General features: G+C 29.0%; 1 protein-coding gene across 2 annotated transcripts in view; it reads left to right on the top strand.

The window, feature by feature from the left end:
• Positions 1-5,356: 5,356 nt before the first annotated feature.
• The window catches only part of LOC132747680 (androglobin-like), a 145,201-nt gene continuing 133,198 nt past the window's right edge, over positions 5,357-17,359 (top strand). For both annotated transcript variants that reach the window (XM_060737156.1, XM_060737155.1), the window contains exons 1-3: positions 5,357-5,412; positions 5,955-5,981; positions 6,288-6,386. In XM_060737156.1, coding sequence (XP_060593139.1) covers positions 5,372-5,412; positions 5,955-5,981; positions 6,288-6,386 — 167 coding nt within the window. In that variant the 5' untranslated portion in view covers positions 5,357-5,371. The remainder of the gene's footprint in view (positions 5,413-5,954; positions 5,982-6,287; positions 6,387-17,359) is intronic.

Below are 17,359 nucleotides of genomic sequence, written 5' to 3'. Positions count from 1 at the left end.
CTATGTATTATCTGATCTGCGATCAGAAAATACAAAAAAGTAGTATTTTGACTTCCATACGATATACTAATTCACTATTACTATACAAATTTCTAATATAGCAACAGAAGCAAGTGATTATCTAAAGTATATATATAGTATATATCTATATCGCTGAAGAATCTGTAAAAATATACCAAAAGATGAATAAAAATAATAGCATATCTGAGGCATAATGGGCCTTTAAGTTAGCAACCATGATTTGTGTGCGTGTGTCGCCAGATGAGGGTACATATATAATAGTAAATTAAGATTTCTATAATTATAAGTAACTCAATTCCAACAATCACTGGTCAAGTAGTATTAACTTCTTGATTGTTTTGATTTAAACTTTTTGGACTGTAAAAATACATGTATTCATAAAGTACAATGTTAATCCTTTGACCATCTTAGAGGGATTATCGATGGGTATTAATTTCACAAATCCCAATAAATACTTTATAATGAATACTATGTCCCTAAAACGGTTTGTTCTACCCTCAGATAAACAGGTAGTTTTGTGCGTAATTAGAGATTTGTTATTCTAAAACCTGATGGATATACGAGTATAGTTCTTTTCTAAACATTACTTGGATGATTAAAGGAAAAGAAACACCATTTAAGGTACAGCTGTTGTTTCGTTGCATTTATATTCGTTAACATGGTTTTTTAACCGATATGTAATTTTTTGTTGAACCTATGTTAACGCCTTAAAGTTATAAATAGGCAAGTAAATTAATTATAGGAGCTGCGCTGAAGTAAAAAAATATATAAAAACATAAAATTTGAAATTCTGACATGATATCAATGGTGGCACTTAATAAAGAAACAAACTCACAATTAAATTGAAAGTTGACTTCTGTTCTTATTTCAGGTAATATTTCATTTTTAGGTCATTTTGTAAAGGTAAAAATGGTTATTCTGAAATACCAAGCAAATGACATGAACTTTTGCATATAAGTTATTGTATTGATGGTCCGACCTCCGTCAGATAATACACAACTCTTGAAAGAAATAGTTCCAGTCCTGTAATGTCAAAAACCCTCGGTGTAGTCCTTTTAATTTTTCACTAGAATTTGCCGAGTTTGTAAGAAATAAATATTGTCAGCTAGAGATTTTTTTGTTTTTCTTTTGTCCTATATTGTTACTTTGAAGAAGAAGAAAAGGTCCTTTAATTGGATTGTATGCCCTCAAAAGAAGGTTGTAAACAAGATTTAGACAAAGATGACCAGATGTGCGTGTCCGGTGCGGACTTTCCGTGAACGTTGCTAAGTGTCTGCACCGTTGTCGAGACGAAACAGAAAGTAAACACATTTCGACAGAACACATTGACAGAAGAAATGTTGAAATTGCACATATGACTTTATACATTTACTGTAATAAATAAGACTATTCACTTCAATATAAATGCCACTTGTACGGAGATTGACTCAAAAACTTACCACTTCTCTCGGTTCAAATTTCATGTACATTTATTTACAAAAGTTTTTAGTAAAAAAATCATATATTTCATGTGTAACATACATTGTGAACTTATTGACCCTATAGTGAATTTATTTTTACGTTACATGCAACTATTCTTCTTTTACTATATAAAATGGATTTGTCTAAATACATAGAAAATAAAATGATAAGTACCCTCTTGCTGTTTACCTTTCTCTATCTTGAATGGAAGCACCGTATCACGGAAAATCTGCACCGTTTCAAGTACCCGAAAGTGTTACAGGAATCGTTTTATTTTGTTTTGAATTTAATGGACAAAATCTATAATAATCCATATAACATAAGTTATAAGTGAAATATTTGATATCCTTTAAAGCTGCATGCCTTCAGATGAGCCAAACTATGTCAAGAAAATTAAGCTTGGGAAAAATGTACAAAGATTGCAACAAAAGTAAAAATATTCACCATTTAGGAGATGATACACATGTTATATGCAATGTATGAATGACTGATTTTACGGTATTTATCACACTATTTCTACTTAAGGGTAATTTTTCTTTCAGATTTTGACATATTTTTGATACTTTTCGTGCATTTTAAGTGTCGTTTGCAATGTGTAAATTATTTCCCTTGTTCACGTAACAATATTTTACTTTTTAATACATTTTAAAGATTTTCGTGAAAACTAGCATGAATATGGAGGCTAGCTGCTTTAATAGGTGTAAGTTTTTTTTTACTTGATGTATTTCATCATTTGTTATTTTTTTAATGAAATGATCTGACAGGAGTGATATCTTCAAATCAGTTATTAAGGTTTTATCTCCGTCTTATTACCTCTGTTTTTCTTAAACGTGTTTACATTTTTATCAAACGCTTCTTTATTCGTGATCAAACTATTTGACAGTATCTTAAAATCTCGACACAAATAATCGACGATCATATCTTAACAATTAAAATAAGCTTGATTTAACATGAAAAATAGTTCCGTATCAATTCCATTATTTCAATAAATGTTCGTTTACAGTCGTAAAATAAATCTATAATGAATAATTTGTCATTAATGAACTATTTGTATTGATTGATAGCTCGGTGAACGGTTGGACGCCAGGCTTCAGTGATTAAAACATTGCCTTATAGTGGTGTACTTTTGTTTCCCGTTTGGACATTCTTTTTGTTTTGCTCGTGCTATTCTATTACAATAATCAATTTTGTCAAACTATCTGTTTGGCCCTAATTTCTACAACCCTTATCTAACCCAGGTGATGATACAAAATAAAATGTTCCTTTTTGAAAGACTTGTACATGAAACATCATCATACAAAAAAAATAATTTCTAAACTAAAATACGAACCATTTTAAAATACAAACATGTACACAATTTTGAGATGCATTTTGAATCTATATGAAATGTTTTATCGATTGATTTATTGCAATAAGCTTTCTTGCTTACGACTGTTCAGCTACAGATTCCCTAAAGAATGTCATTGCCACAAACCACTCGCAGATTGTTATGACAATAGCAAATCCAAATGTAGAAAATACAATGTAATAAAAAAAAAAGTCGGTATTATTTACTTAGTATGATTTGTTCATTTTATAACTGTATGACGTCGCTCTTTTATGAAAAATGGTGTATTATTTGATAGCCATATTTCATAAATCAAAATTATTGAATGATTTGTAAAAGCAAATTGATTTTACAGCTTTCTTTCAATAGGCAGAGAAAAGAGCCACCAATGAGCTATATAGTTTAATATTTGTTTAACTGGTATTGCTTTAAGATAAGTAATTATACGGTACCACAGTTAATGATTCTATCGTAAAGATTTATTTCTTTTGATATCTTTGCCCATCGCAACTTCTTTTTCAAAACCCTCCGGAGTCGTATTGTCGTTATTTCAAATAAACACTTAACATTTTATATATTACTTAACCTTAAAACCATAAATTCAACACAAATAACTTGTGCCTGTTAAAAAAATGTCTTCATAAAAAATACCGTTTTTGTAGGATTTATTATAATTTGATACTTTAAACTGGTTTTCAAAAGCTTTATCAGTATCACAATGAATTGATGGATGGAATTTAAGATAACAGTATCACTTTGGATTGATATTTTATTCATAAAGTTTCGTATAACATGAGGTAAAGACAACGTCACTAGAGTTGTAAACAAAATAAGGTAGGATATTATGTAATAATAAAACTTATCTAAGCATTTAATCATTAGATGAAATCGATTAAAATATAATAGAATGACATCGAGATTTCAAAATGGTTACAAACTTTTATAATCTAATCTTGTTATTTTTTCTTCGTCGTCTTTCCAAATTCTTCGTCCATCATCATCATCACCATCATCATCATCATCATCATTATCATCATCATCATTTTCTTCTTTTACTTCTTCTTCTTCTTTTACTTCTGCTTCTTCTCCTTGACACTAAAGTCTTGGAAGATACAAGATATGCGTATATGCATTTATATGTCTTGGAAGAGAATATCAAAAGGACGGGATGGATTATAACTATCATTAAAAGTTTGACAAGTAATCATTACAACTAAATGATTTACTTAAATGTACTATTTATCAACTATTACTCATAAGAAAAAAACAAAAGAATAAAGTAAGGCAAAAAAGATACTTTATTAAACATGAGTAAATCAATGATAAACATATAACATAACCATAACATATTACAAAAGTTAAATCATATACTTACAATATTACAAAGGCAGTAAGGTAATAAGTTTAACAGCATTTTAGGTCATATTATGTTTAAAAAAAATTTGATCTATAAATGACTCTTTTATATATTTGCACAAATAAAGACTATTCATATTCAGAACAGACCTTGTGTTCCAATACTATTCTTGCTCAAAAGTATATATCTATCTACATTTAAATTAACAAATAATGCATTAACTCTAACAAAACAGGGATGGTAAAAAATCGAATCCATAACCTATTTCTAACATCATATTTTTACAAGAGAAACCCAGTTAGTATGACCTTTATTTCCGCTATTAACGCTCTTATTTATGATTGATCTTATAATTATGTTACCATTCGATTGATGTATAAAAGATATCTTTCCATAAATCCATTTACAGCAGCATTAGTAGAATGTAATCTAACTCTTAATACTCGTTTGTAAAACAAATTAATTCATTTTAATTCTTTAAACTTTGCAAAACCCCATATTACAGAAGCATAACTTAAATTTAAACCAACAAAAGCATTACACAGTTTGCTATGAGTCCAAGATTATACTTTGTAGTCATATGTTCATCTTTTATATAATCAAGTATTTATAACTATTTTAAAAGCTTTGTCGTTCAAATATTCAATGTAAAATTACCTCTAATACTTGTATAATTAAAACCATCTACTATATATAACACTGTTATTTATAAGGAACGCAAAATTGTTTGAAATTCTCATCACACATATTTGACAAATTGCTTCTTGATGCTTATGTCACTATACATATTAAACGTTCATTGACCATGATAGTGCATTGTATTATAAAAAGGAAATTTTCTTTACAAAAGTACTAAGAATCTGGACCAGAGAAGTATAAAAATGAGTTTTATTATGTGGTCTGTCATAATCAGCATAAACGGAAGTTTTTTTTACTATTTAAAGTCACAATTACATTCTGTGTAACTAAGTAAAACAAAATCATTCTTTTGTAAAATAACATTTTCTTTCTTGTGTTTTTAATTGTTTTGTTCGTTGTTATTTTGCACAATAAAAGAAACATCTTCTAAAGCATCAGCATACAGTACCGTATATTCAGTTTATTTTACTGTGTTTGTAGTGCTCTTAGAACAAGATTTTCATTTGCATTTGACCATATAACTTTATTTTACAGATAAGGAATTATAACCACACAAAGCTGTAAAAATGGCAGCTTTTAAGAAGCTTCTCGGGAATGTTATGAAAAAGTAAGTGAAATTTCTACTTTTTTTTAAATAAAGATATCCACAAGATAGATTAATGAAAAGGTGTCCATTGAAAACATGAAACGAAACATGGCATTGTTTTTATTTTTTATTTAAAAAATATCAGTTTTGGATATGTTAATAAGAATAGTGCTTTATGTGATCCACGATATTTTTGTCCCTTTAATGTGAACCTCTTAAGGTGTATCACTTTAAGATTACGTCAAATGTCTGCTTCCTTTGAGTGTTCACCGAATAATTAGAATATCGTCGTTCGTGGAATTCGAAACCAACGGCCTTCTGATTCGGAATCCGGTGCTATAATATATCTATACCAGTCTAACCTCAAATGAAATAACGAGAGGAAACAACAAAAAGTTTTCTATGTAAGCATCAAACCATTGAATGGTTTCGGTGTACCAATTAAAATAATACGAAAATTACCACCAACCTGACTCGAACTGGCCATTCTTTGGCTTTTACGTAACTTATGAATACATAACAATAAAGTTACCTTAATTTTAAATTCTTATTTTACATTTTAGGCAGACGGCGGCTTCAAAACAGCAAGAGTAAGTTATCTTCATTTAAATCATATAAAAATAAAGTATAATGTAAAGGTCGATGATCGAAGGAAATTAATCCATGAACTCGTTTCGACTATATCAATAAGCGTTAAGCTCCCTTTTGTATATTTGACAGAGTTGATGTGCACCGTATACATATATTTATTGGATTTGATAGATCTTATTTGAAAAAAGAAGCATCAAAGTATTCATTTGAACGTTTAATTATTATATAAAATGCTGGCTTCACATGGGGTCGTAATAAGGTCTGTTTGAATTCCGTGTATCTATTGTTGTATTTTATTTTGGCAGTAATGATGATGACCATGGAAGAGCACCAAGCGCTGCGTCTGATACAAAGGGAGATAAATTCTCAAAAATGATGGTGATGATGACGACGAAATCTAAAATGTAAGTTTGATCACCTGGTTTTTTTTTATCAATTGCTTTTCTGTCTTTGTTACTGCAAAAAGTGTCAGGGAGAGGAACTCCAGATAAACCCCAATATCCACCTGTATCATATACCCAATGTTATGCAGCAACGAGCATTTTATCACAAAAAAAACAGTGGATACAAATTACAGTCATTTTTGTAAGTTGGTACTTTACAGTTGAATGAGTTGCATTAAGACAATGAAAATGCAAGAAAAAGCCTACTTTAAAATTGAAGAGAATTTTTTTTTTCAATTTAAATCAGTGTTATTCTGAATACCTTCTTGTTTCATGATTTTATGTCGTTGGTTTTGTACATGTATTTATTTGTTTTGGTTTTACTTACAAACACAGTTGAACTAATTATGTTAACAAATGCATTAAAACTTCTATAACTACATGTTTATTCTATTTAATTTTTAAACTGCATGATTCAATTCCAAACGGGCTTAAAACAAGGAGAGGATATATTTGCTTGTATCGGAAGTAACACGACAACATTTGTTCACATTCAAATAGAATAATTAAGGAATTGGAAAGATTAAGTATTGTTGGAATGCCATATTTTTTTATAAACTACTGATTCCCTGAATATGACTAATAATGAGAACTCTTTAACTCCAACGCTCTTTGAAAAGCAATTCGATTGACAAAATATTTTAACATTTCTAGTACTTACTTTTCAAATGATACTAGATATATACGTTCTCGTTTGGGACAACTTTGAATGTTATGTTTTTAACAAACACTGTAGCAGTCATACTTTGAGTTTGACTCAGAGCTTTGGTGCATATCTCCGATGTCTTGTTGGAGCTGTCAAATGTGTTTTTCTGTTAATCTCTCGAGTCACAAAATTCATAAAAAGACACTATGCAATAATGTTATCAACATTACAAATAAAATATCATTCTGTCTAAATCCTTTTTTTTTTCGTTTTCATCTTCAGATGCTTTCTTTGTACCATTCCGTCAATCTATCTTCTCAACTACTTCTTCTTCTCCTTCACCATCATCTTCTTTTTCTTCTTCCTATTTCTTAAAAATCTTTTTCTTAATCCTCTCTACCCTTGTCCCTTTGTACATTTGTCATTTTTAATGTCCTTCTTTGTGACTCTCTCTTCGCATCCCTTCACATACTTTTTTCTTCATCTCATTTTCTTTCTTTTACCTTTCCTAGGTGTCTGCCTCATTCTTAATCTACCTTATCTTTCTTTGATCATTTTAAGGGGTTGCACTCAATTTTCTTCATACATAATAAGTGTATTTGACATTTTGATGACAAAAATGCTTTGTTGCCCTTATTTAGTGTCACAATGAAAATGTATTGAAAGTACCTTTGTTTGTTCTTTTACGGATATGAAGAGATTGTGAAATGATATTAACAATTTTTATGCTGATGGAATAAATGTAAGTCATGAAACTTGAAACTTGCAAGCCAAGTTATGAAGAAATAGAAAGGTAGTCGTATCGTATTTTATGAATGAAAATTATTTAATGAATAATATCTTGTTTATTGTATCTTCAAGGCCATATATAATAGATAAACATATAAGATCCAACACAAGGTCACCTGTAATAGTTAAACATATAGAGTCTAGTAAAAACATATAGGATCTAGTAACTTTACTTTTGTTATCAATTCACATAGAATTTTATTAAAGCCAGAAAAGGCTGACAAATGCATAATCAGACCATTCGACAGGCCGATTTTATATTAATCATGAGTAATGAAAAGATATACGTAATGGTTCAATATTTTTTTCGAAAGCATGCGTTAGTTATATGACAAATAATTTTGTAATGCCATCACCATCTTTACAATCATTGTCAGTCATTGTATTAAAATCATTTTCGATACATTGAACTTCGTTTTGGTTTTTATATATTTTCCAATTCAAAAATACATTTATTGTATTATAAATCAATAGATTTGACTGATATAGATAACATTTCTTTATTCTGTTGTGTAGATTTTAGGATATAGCAAATCCAGAGCCAGTGTCACATGCAAAAAGAAGTGATTGTTTTTGGTTTTTTATATTGCATCAATATCTTTGAGAGTTTTATGCACCTTTTATTGTTATGTTGCGACATAAAATCCTAACCCGGAAATTAAGAAAAATAAAACATGTTGTAGGAAGGTGGGAGTGATAATAAATATATTCCAAGTAAATCGGGTCAAAGAAAAAGAAACTCATGTTTTAGTCATGCCATATTCAAGGCAATATGAACATTTATGTTTAAATCTACAAGTGTATTTAACAAATCTCTCTCTAAAGTCAAATGATTTTGGGTTGGAATTATTGCAATTATTATGTAAAAATAAGCGGAACATGGTGATTATTTAATACTTTATTGATGAGGAAAGGTTGACATTCTGTATTTTACTTGACTCATTGAAATGTGGTAAGCGTAACTAAATACCGGTATAAGTGGATTTTTTTTTTACTTTTTTTGGATGAAAATTGAGACTTCTCAAATAAACAGATCTTTTAGAATTTGAATTTCGTGATGATCTGAAAAGCTGTGATTAGTGGTAAATAGTAACTTTAATAAATAGTGTTACAGTTTTATTTGGCTTCAACGTTGACAAGCTGTTTTAGATAATTAAACAGTTAAACCATTACGAAGATTGTTTGCATATAATTTCAAAGCTGGTTCTTTTTTGTAACTTCTTGAAAGGAGAAAGGAATATATGATTGCACAAAAGGAATAAATGATTAAATTTTGTATATACACATTTTCATACGTCTTTGTACTGACACTGAATTGCGGTTGTTTAAAAGACTGGTCCTCATAAATGGATTCTTTAAACGTTTCTCCGACGGTTAATCGTCGTGGAAGTATACTGCGGGGATCTTTTGACGGTGGTCTCCAAGTTCCTGTGGACAACAAAGGCCGACGTCGCTCTTCACAACTGTAAGAATTTCATAACAAATCAATCATATACATATCTACATTATTTTTTTTTGTATTTTCAATTGGAACATTCTGTTCTTCAGATCGCCGTTCTTATGTTGATATGTGTTGTTTTCATGTTTAAAATTTAAGTTGATATACTGAGGTCCAAATTTAACCAACATGTCGTCACCATATTGCTAATCCATACAATATGCTAGAAATTAACCAATTACTGCAATGAGGTGACGATATTTTGTTGTTATTTTGTAAAACTCTGTCAGGAATATTTAACTAAGACATCAGATCTTAAAATAACAGACTTTTGTTAACTTTCGATCAGAAAGCTTAATCATACTCAATGTGCTGAAATTAATTACTTAACGTTCAAGTCTTGTTTCTCAATTGGCGTTTTTTAATTATTACCTTTTTTACCATAGTCAATTTTCTTTATCGGTATTATACTTGCATAATTTAATTGCAAAAACTTTGCACCGCCTTTTCCTGTAATAGTCGAATTTTCTTTCATGCACAAACACCAATATAACCAGGTTACAATGTAAATGGATTCTGTATATAAATATATTAAGTGATTTGTTGTTTTATTTCCTATATCAGTTTAAGTATCTATAAACAGCATCACAAAATTTACAATTGAAACAAGTTAACTTTCTTTGACATTGTCATTTCCTTATAAAAGTTTGTCGTTATGTTACAAAGCGAAATACCGTTTTTAAGGTCCATTGAAAATGAATGTAATGTAAGAATAATTAGAGATATCAAAAATCTCTTCATGTGCATTTAGTTCAAAATAAACGGATATTTTCTCCAAGAGATATATATATGTTCCCATAATCGACAATGTTTATGCAAGATCATGGTTTCAAAAATAATAAGATTATTTGAAGCCATTTTGTATCTTCATCGGGCTGGGTGAAACAGATGTATTTATATGGTAAGGTTACGGTTACTAATGTTCAATCCATGTAAAATGAGAAATGTAAAGTGACGTGTATAACTTGAATTAAAGTAGACCTTCATTATTAGAATTAGAATATTATATCATACATTTTATATTGAATATGAACGTTCTTTATTCGTTTAAGAAGTACAAGCTTAATCCGATTGTGATTTCTGACGAATTTACCTTTGTCTTATTTTCTTTATATTGTAACACAATTATACCTGTTATAGAAGTTTCCTTTCAATGAAATTGTCATTCAAATTTCTCTTTGTTACGATCAAAAACGCAATGATTATATTTCATACTCATCTGTAGAGATTTAATACGAAAGTGAGAGTATAAAAAAACCTCTTTATTGACAGAAGGTTAATCTATCAAACACTTAAAACTGCAATATCAAACAATTCTTTTTATTGGACCAGTTGTTTGATTAACTGTTGAATATTGTGACAGAGATTGTATAACCATATGAAGATATGCGTTAAGTAAGTTAGTTAGATTTTTTCTTTATTTCAGTGACATATGATATTTTGCAAATAGACATAATATTATACATGTATCAATTGTGAAAAAGAAAGAAAAAAAGAGAAAAAAAGAAGCACCAGCGAGATAGACAAAAAAAATACCTATCATGATAATTAACTAGATTATCAGAATTATCACTGTGAACAGATAGTACCAAATTCTCGAAATAATAAAGAAAAGAACAAGAGAATTGCACGAAAAGAAGACAAGGAAAGATTAAATCTATGATCAAATAGTGCAATTATGTTTAGTTATTCTTAACACTAAAATGAATGAATTACCACTTAAATTTAGATTAAACGTAGTTTGTTATTTTATATCAAATATGCATTTATAATACATTTTGCGAGTATTTTTTCTAAGATATAATTTCATTTGACGAGTTTATTTGTATTGCAAAATTGCAGATATGATTGAAATGAGCATGATTTATGTTTTCACTCACCATTGACCTTGAATGTTAGCATATAGTTTAATAATGACAATAAAGAATGTCATTAACATACTTGCATACTGACATTTTACTGGGACTGCACAAGATTTTCATTGATATAAGTCAAAGTATTGCCACAGCAGTGCATGAAATGTTTCGCCTATCTGATGAAAAGAAAAGCCATAGACCACAAAAATACCCTTTAGTAAATCATTTGCTTTAACAGTGTGTTTTTTGTGTGATTTTGTGTGTGTGTTTTTTGTTGTTGTTTGTCAATTTAAGTAAGACATAAAATGCTTTTCCCCAGTACTAGTCTTACCATTACTGCCAATCTTTCCTTGATGACAGATCATTTGTGTAATTTACGTTTGTTTCTATATATTTAACCATTTCATTATTTAAGGTATTTATAAAGATAACATTTCTAGAGTTTGCACTGTTTGATTTTGTATAGGACATCAATGAACAATTACATGAAATTAAGGTATCGTTTACTTCAAAATTAGTCAAAGTCTTTGAGACTCTCATGGATCTGTCATTGTTGCTTTGATGATGCACATTTACCCAGTAAATAACGGCAACTATTATCTGGAAATAGATTTATGCTTTCATGAGCTATCATTGAAGTTAATTGAACTAAAACATTCATGTGCTTTCATCACAGGATACACTTTGATGTTAATTGAACCAAAAGGGATCAATTGTAAATGTAAAATAAGTGTTCTAGTAATATGATAATCAATCTATCAGGATATTTATGTTTTAAGTAATACTAAACGTGTGCTATCCTTTCTATCGTTTATACCTAACTTTGTATAGGATCAAATATCTTGTCACTTTTAATATATTCAATTCATGGAGGATGAATAAATTTGGATTTAATATTTGACTCATTGAAATGCGATTAACCCCCTATCGTATTGTAATTTAATGTCAAGTGGACGTTTATTTGACTCCTTTGTAAGCAAATTGAGACATTGCAAACAATATCTTTCAAATATATTTCTAGAAGAAATGAAATGAAATATAACACAAACAGTAACATCTGAGCTATGTTTGAATGAATAAAGATTCATAAAAAGTTAAAGCAATTATGTTTCTGTGTAGGACGATCACACATCCATTTCCAACTATGATAAAATATTTCGGTTTTAAAAGTTTCAATAGAATATATAACATAACTTGTTGAAAAAAATGTAATAATGGGCGATATGAATACATGTCATAATAATAGTGAATTCGTGTTGTTAAAATAACTAATTGTCAGGAATATGTGCAAAAAATGTCTCTGAATAAAACATCGATGGTAAACCGCCAGATGGATATTAAGACTTCGGTTTCAAAATTACTGTAAACAATAAAGAAAAGAGAAAAAGAAAAGATAACTCTTACAGTATATTGATGTTGATGAAGTGACTGACCGTCAGGATTCCATTAAAATGGATACCTTAAACGTGTCTCCGGCAGTAAGTCGTCGTGGAAGTGTGTTAAGAGGATCTTTTGACGGCAGTCTCCAAGTTCCCGTGGACAACAAAGGCCAGCGTCGTTCTTCACAACTGTAAGAACTTCATTTCAAATTGTATTCATGCATTTTCTTTTGTATTTTCGGTTGGAACATTATGTGCTTCAAATATCCGTTCTTCGGTTGCTTTGCGCTGTTTCATGTTTAGTATTGACCTTTGATATACTGAGCTCCATAATTTAGTCATACTCCCATAACCAAATATCGTATACATATCTTTTTTGTATTTTTATTTGGAACAATCCGTTCTTTTAGATCGCCATTCTTAGGTTGTTTGTGTTGTTATCAGGTTTCTTTTATTAATCATAGTGTTCTCATGCCTTGGTATAAGGTTGAAGCAGTTCAAGGAATGAGTGACCGGGCTTCAAATACCGGACACTGTTCGTGTTCGTACAAGCAGGAGCCTCATCTTTTGAATGAAGTTTATCTGCGACTTTAGCGGAAAATATCTTTATATGTCTTTTCATTAATACAGATTTACAATTCAATTCAACTAAGGTTTTTCAATTCATTTATCAAATGTGTCAGTTGAATTTATTTGTTTTCATCGTCCAAATTATCTGCAGCATTTAAGTATACGCTTCTATACATTTTACTTATAGAGCAATCCTACAATGGCCATATTTAGTTGCCTGTTTTTAAAAACATTTCGATTTTACAACTAAGATTTGTCTTTAAATTTTGCACAAAACATTTGTCATATGAATGATTTCGATATATTCGTTCTTGCGTTCTACGTTGCATTATAACAAATAATAATAATATTAACAAGAGAGCGCCACACGTTTAGTGATTTAAGTTACTTTTCTCTGTTTAAATGAATCATTTTATTGTTCTGATGCAAAACATAAAAAAATCAAATCAGATTTGGTATACAAGTACTTTTGCTATGCATTATCAGTGCCATTTCTAACTGTATTATTGATATATTACTTGTGCAAAAAGGTTAAACAAACTAAAGGCTAAAACATTTCATATGTTTGGTTATCTATGAATCTGTTTTCAATTTATCATTTAAAGATATATTTATAAATATATTGTCTCATTTAAGCGGTGATAAATATTAAATCAGACGGTTATATAATATGTGTCAAATTGAAAATATGTTGGGTGATACCTTAAAAAATATTAATCATTCGACGTGAAAATAGATAAAATGAAGCTATGTCTTAATCTCTTTTTTTCTAATAAGTAAAATTGTGAAGCTACAGATACAAATAATTAATTTTAAAATAATAATTTCTATGAAAATACTCAGTGTTTGTAAGAGGGAAAAATCTAACTAATAATAAATGAAATTAAGTAACTTTGTCATATTCTGTAGATGAGACACTATGCTATACAAGACATGCAGTTTTCTTTCATTACAAGATAAAATGAATATTATAATTTTATTCAAATTTTCTTTGTAACCATCAAACACGGATAAATTGTATTCATTTTCTTTTCATCTGTATTGATTTAATACGATAGAAAGTAAAGGACACGTTTATTGACAGTAGGTTAATCTATCAAACACTTAAATCTGCATTATCACACTACAATACTTAATATAATGTACAAGTTTATTATAGTAAACCAATTGTATGATAGCCTGGCGCGGATATCAAAGTAATGTAAATCTATAAGAAGTTTTTTTTTTCTTCATTTTTTTAGACCGCAATATCAAAACAGTCCATAACGTCTAGCCAATTTATCATCTTTGTTTATTGACACAAGGTTGGAAATATAGTTACATTATTATTTGCAATACTTTAAGTTTTTTACTGCTTAAAAATGAATCAGTAAAATAGGCCTAAATTAAAATTTATGAAAAGATTATCAAGTAGCAGCATTCACAATTTGTGTTAATAAACGCTTTTTGTTCAAGAGATTACATTGCGTTTTACATATGTACGAGTACACAATTATGTAGTATTTCATTAATTTGATTTAATTTAAGATAACGATTTGTTTGATTACATTTTGATATTTGATAAATGATATATCAAAAATTACAAAGAAATCTTGGTCACACTCGGTTTCGTAATATTTTGAAATAATTATATTTGTAATTACATCCTTCATATCCTCTCCAATAAAGTCAGTAACTATACTATTATCTTTTTCAAAATACATGCATAACTATATACTTATTTTAAGAATGACTCCATAAGACTCATCTAGAAAATAGTCATAATTACATTTATCATTGCCATACGAGTACAGTGTATACTTAGTTATATTTTCATACTCATTAGTTAAATTAAATTGTCCAAATTTTCAATTTTTCATGTAAGTTAGTTTGAAGACCTTTAAGCACCTATTTAGGACTTGTTTTACAAATGTTTCACATTTTTTCATATATATTTTAACGGTTATTTTTGCAAAATTAAGCGATTACTTTTCCTTTGAAGTCTAACATAAATATTATGAGAATATTAAATGCTCGGTAGATTAGACTGCCATTGCAAAGAGTTGGGTAAATGTTTTAATTGTAAGTGCAAAAGGTTTGATATATCATTCTTTTAAGAAAGAGAAAAGTACATAATGTATTTAAACTAAATGATTTTACCCGTATGATTTTTGGTTCTACGATTTTAATCCTGCAAATCATTTCTAAATTATAACTGTACTGTAAGATAGTTGCTGAGGATCTTAAATGACATAAATCTGTTCGTTCCAAAAAAGGGCAAAACATTTTTCTTTTTTAAAAATTTACCGTTGGTACCGACAAAAGGTCATCGAAGAATGTCAATGCTTATGATTAGGAAATATTGTTGTCAGAAAATGTAATACTTTTTTCATTTTGTTTGTTTCTAACACGCATTGTATTAGTATATGATGTAAATATTCGAAAATAAGCCTAAAGGTATACCAATATTTATTTTATAACTATTTACACGCAAATACATATCAAAACATTGTTCCCCAAAATTGTTGATGCTTTTGTTTTATCAAAGTCTTTTCTGAAAATACAAAGAATATCAATATCATTTCCCTCAATTAAGCATACACTCACACTGAACCAAGTGAATTGAAAATAGTTATTTACCTACTGCCGCAGCTTTCCAATGTTAGACTATTGCTGCAAGACGTTGTTTCTTTTTTCCAATTTGCGTTTCATTAGCTAGTACTGCATAACCTCTTGGAGTCGTTATTCTGTCCGACCTTACTCGGTACAATTAACTTCACAGTCTGTTATAACTTCTATTGTTCAATCTTATAAGAAAATATACACAATCTATATTGCACTAAAGTTTATCGAGTTTACTTAAAACGTTTGTAAAATACATGTAGATATGTAAGGTCTATATCCGGAAAACAGTGTCTGTTAAATAATTATATCTTATTATTTTAATGATTAGACAAGTATTTGTAAAAAAATGAATTAAAAGTTTTATTGTAGTCGAACATTCGTGTTGCAAATCTCTCACTGACAGCTTTGAAATTGTTACATACTACATAAAAGAGAGAAATAGAACCTCAACGGCAAAATTGAAAATGTTGCATAACCTTTCGATAAAATTCACTTTTCATATTTCAAATATATTTGATACTGTTATTTTTTTTTATTTATATTTTTTATTCCAAATCTGAAATTATTTGAATTTTATATGTAATATAATGGACTAGGCTATTAAAATGGGTTTGTATTTCAAATAAAAATATCTAGTTATCTTGACATTACTCGGGATCAACCAAGCAAACTCGTTGCGCATGTGAAATAGCGGGAAAAGCATCAGCTTTTATGTCCCACAGCCGTATTCAGTCCCCATGAATATTAGTATTATAATCACTCATCCCAAAGGACAAGAACGTCTATCAATATTAATATTAGACGCATATTACCGGTAATATATGAACACTAATATTTCATCAGTAGTATAGTTTCTATGATATATGTATGAATATTGCCTTTTCCCTTCTGACTTGAACACAAAAAGTTATTTTCATTCTATTATTTGATTCGACATGCGTATGAAATTTAATTAATGGAAAATGCCAATCAAATTCTTCAGGTTGCATAAATACTTTATGTGTCGCCCGGAAACACAAACATACCTCATTTATTTTCAGCAGTAGTTATTTATAGTATAGTTGTCACTTAATAGTATACATATAGTTGTAATTGTTATTTCTAATTCATAAAATTTTCTTTATACTAATTCAGTTCCGATTTTTGAAAAATATGTATAGCAAGGAAAGTTTAACTGTAAAGTTCGATCCTTATTGATAAATGTATGCAATGCCATTTAAAGATGCATTGAAATTTCGATCAATTTTATACTTTGATACAATGATAATCAATGTCTTAAAACAAATTTGGCTGCTTCACAGTCCTTTGATTTATAAGTCAAATTCTAAATCACCACGTTTCTTATTTATTTTCGTATTCAAAATCACTATGTTTTTATAACATATAACAGATTAATCTGCTGATAAGATTTCCCTGTTCAAACTGTCTATATATAAGATTGAATGGACATGATGAGATCGGAGGGTTCATAAAATACATGTTATTACGGTTTAATCATTCAGTGTATCCATTACTTTGAGGGTTTTACGCTTCTTTCATTGTTATGTTGTGAAACGAATGTTTACCCGGAAATTGCATATGGAAATGCTTTA

This window comes from Ruditapes philippinarum, unplaced genomic scaffold (assembly GCF_026571515.1).
Source record: "Ruditapes philippinarum isolate M1 unplaced genomic scaffold, ASM2657151v2 ctg111_1_1_1_1, whole genome shotgun sequence".
NCBI lineage: Eukaryota > Metazoa > Mollusca > Bivalvia > Venerida > Veneridae > Ruditapes > Ruditapes philippinarum.
This window is presented reverse-complemented; position numbering and strand designations above follow the sequence as displayed.